Raw genomic sequence first — 1976 nt, forward strand, 5'->3', positions numbered from 1 at the left:
CTCCATGGGGTTCTAGCTCGTTTTTTCTCACCCCGAGAAAGCTTCAACTGCGGCACATCCAACAGTACATCTATGCTTTCCCAGGGTGGTGAAGGATGTTGATGCCTACGTGATCGACACCGGGCACCAACGTCGAGCACGTTGACTTTGAAGGGTCGCGCTAAATGGGACATGACTATTCCCGACCACGACGAGGATGTTGACGGCAACGGCCACGGAACCCACTGCTCCGGTACCATTGCTGGCAAGAAGTATGGTGTTGCCAAGAAGGCGCACGTCTTTGCCCGTCAAGGTCTTGAGAACCAGTGGCTCTGGTACCATGTCTGATGTCGTCAAGGGTGTCCAATGGGCCGCCGAAAGCCACTTGAAGCAGGTTGGCGAGGCCAAGAAGGGTAACCGAAAGGGTTTCAAGGGAAGTGTTGCTAACATGAGCTTGGGAGGCGGCAAGTCCGTCACCCTGGACCGTGTTGTCGACTCAGCCGTTGCTGTTGGCATGCACTTTGCCGTTGCTGCCGGTAACGATAACGCTGATGCTTGTAACTACTCTCCCGCTGCCTCCCAGAACTCCATCACCGTCGGTGCCTCCACTCTCGCTGATGAGCGTGCTTACTTCTCCAACTACGGAAAATGTACCGACATCTTCGCCCCCGGCTTGAACATCCAGTCGACCTGGATCGGAAGCAACCACGCTGTTAACACCATCTCCGGAACTTCCATGGCCTCTCCCCATGTCTGCGGTCTCTTGGCCTACTTCCTCTCCCTTCAGCCTGCCTCCGACTCTGCCTTCGCCGTTGCTGAGATCACTCCAGCTGAAATGAAGGCTAACATGATCTCCATCGCTTCCAAGAAACTCCTCACTGACATCCCAGCTGACACCCCTAACGTAAGTGTACCACTCATACATAACTCTTACACCTTAATTTCTCATTTTACTGACAAAACTGTTTATAGCTTCTCGCCTGGAACGGTGGTGGCTCTGACGACTACAAGAAGATCATTGGTGGCGGTAAGGAGAACGATACTCAGGAATTCTCCTCCCTCACCGAGAAGCTCGAGAAGTTGGCTGAGGAGGGCCTCACCGCCATCTACAATGAGCTCAAGGACGCCGTCGTTGCTTAAGCCGCATAATATAGGACTAACCCTATACTAATACGCCGCATCCGATACGTTACGCCTAGCACCATATCGGTGCCAGATGCCCTCGCACTATTCGTCCCACCACCTAGACCCGAAAGGTGCGAAAACACGAATTCAACTAATGGCACGTTGGATAATTCCAACATTGGCGCAGAATTTTTCTTTTTTGGTTTACATGTTCCCTGGGTGTGATATTACTTTGTACTGGTTATCTTCCGTTCCGTTCCCCCCTCGTACGTACCTCACGCTATGCTCTATCCACAGGTTGTGATTAGGAGAAACATCTCGTTTTCACACGCAGTTTTATATGGGTTGTCTATTATTACTTGCACTGCATGATGCCATTCATTATTTCGGGGCTTTTGTTCAGGTCAAACTACCATGGGTCGTTCTCAATGGCCCATACCTTGAGGCGCATAGATAGCTATTCTTTGAATACCTCCACATGCCGTCCCTAAAGAGGGTCAAACGTAAATAAAGCCGCTAGACAATGCAATTGGTTAGATAATGCATCATCATCTTCTGCTTCTCCACGTAACTATACTCAAGAGCTTGTTCCAGTCGCACGCGACTCGGGTTCGATAAACCAGGCGTAACTCGCTCCCCACATTCCATGGAGGCAAACGCTGCGCAAACCTTTTCATCCCATGATAAGCTGTTTGGGATGCCGTAAAACTTCCAACAGACGTGTAATATCTTCTTGAGGTGCGTGGTACCACATCAGTCAGTTTTACAACGCCAGTCATACATAAACTCCATGCATTTCTTGAAATTTTTATGTCCGATGTTATCATTGAACTTGCACGCGACTGAATAACTAGCTAGCTAAATATACAGGC

At 49.9% G+C, this 1976-nt stretch overlaps 2 protein-coding genes across 2 annotated transcripts in view; one reads left to right on the top strand and one right to left on the bottom strand.

Moving 5' to 3' along the window:
• MGYG_03999 (hypothetical protein) overlaps positions 1–1119 on the top strand; it is a gene marked incomplete at both ends in the record, with an annotated part of 1752 nt that extends 633 nt beyond the window's left edge. The window contains 3 exons of the mRNA XM_003173779.1: positions 154–251; positions 301–883; positions 952–1119. Coding sequence (XP_003173827.1) covers positions 154–251; positions 301–883; positions 952–1119 — 849 coding nt within the window. The remainder of the gene's footprint in view (positions 1–153; positions 252–300; positions 884–951) is intronic.
• A 394-nt stretch (positions 1120–1513) lies between these two features.
• Positions 1514–1976, bottom strand: part of MGYG_04000 (SPX/EXS domain-containing protein) — a gene marked incomplete at both ends in the record, with an annotated part of 4110 nt that continues 3647 nt past the window's right edge. Inside the window, one exon of the mRNA XM_003173780.1 lies at positions 1514–1543. Within this exon, the coding sequence (XP_003173828.1) occupies positions 1514–1543 (30 nt within the window). The remainder of the gene's footprint in view (positions 1544–1976) is intronic.

The sequence above is a fragment of the Nannizzia gypsea genome, genomic scaffold (genome assembly GCF_000150975.2).
Source record: "Nannizzia gypsea CBS 118893 supercont1.3 genomic scaffold, whole genome shotgun sequence".
NCBI lineage: Eukaryota > Fungi > Ascomycota > Eurotiomycetes > Onygenales > Arthrodermataceae > Nannizzia > Nannizzia gypsea.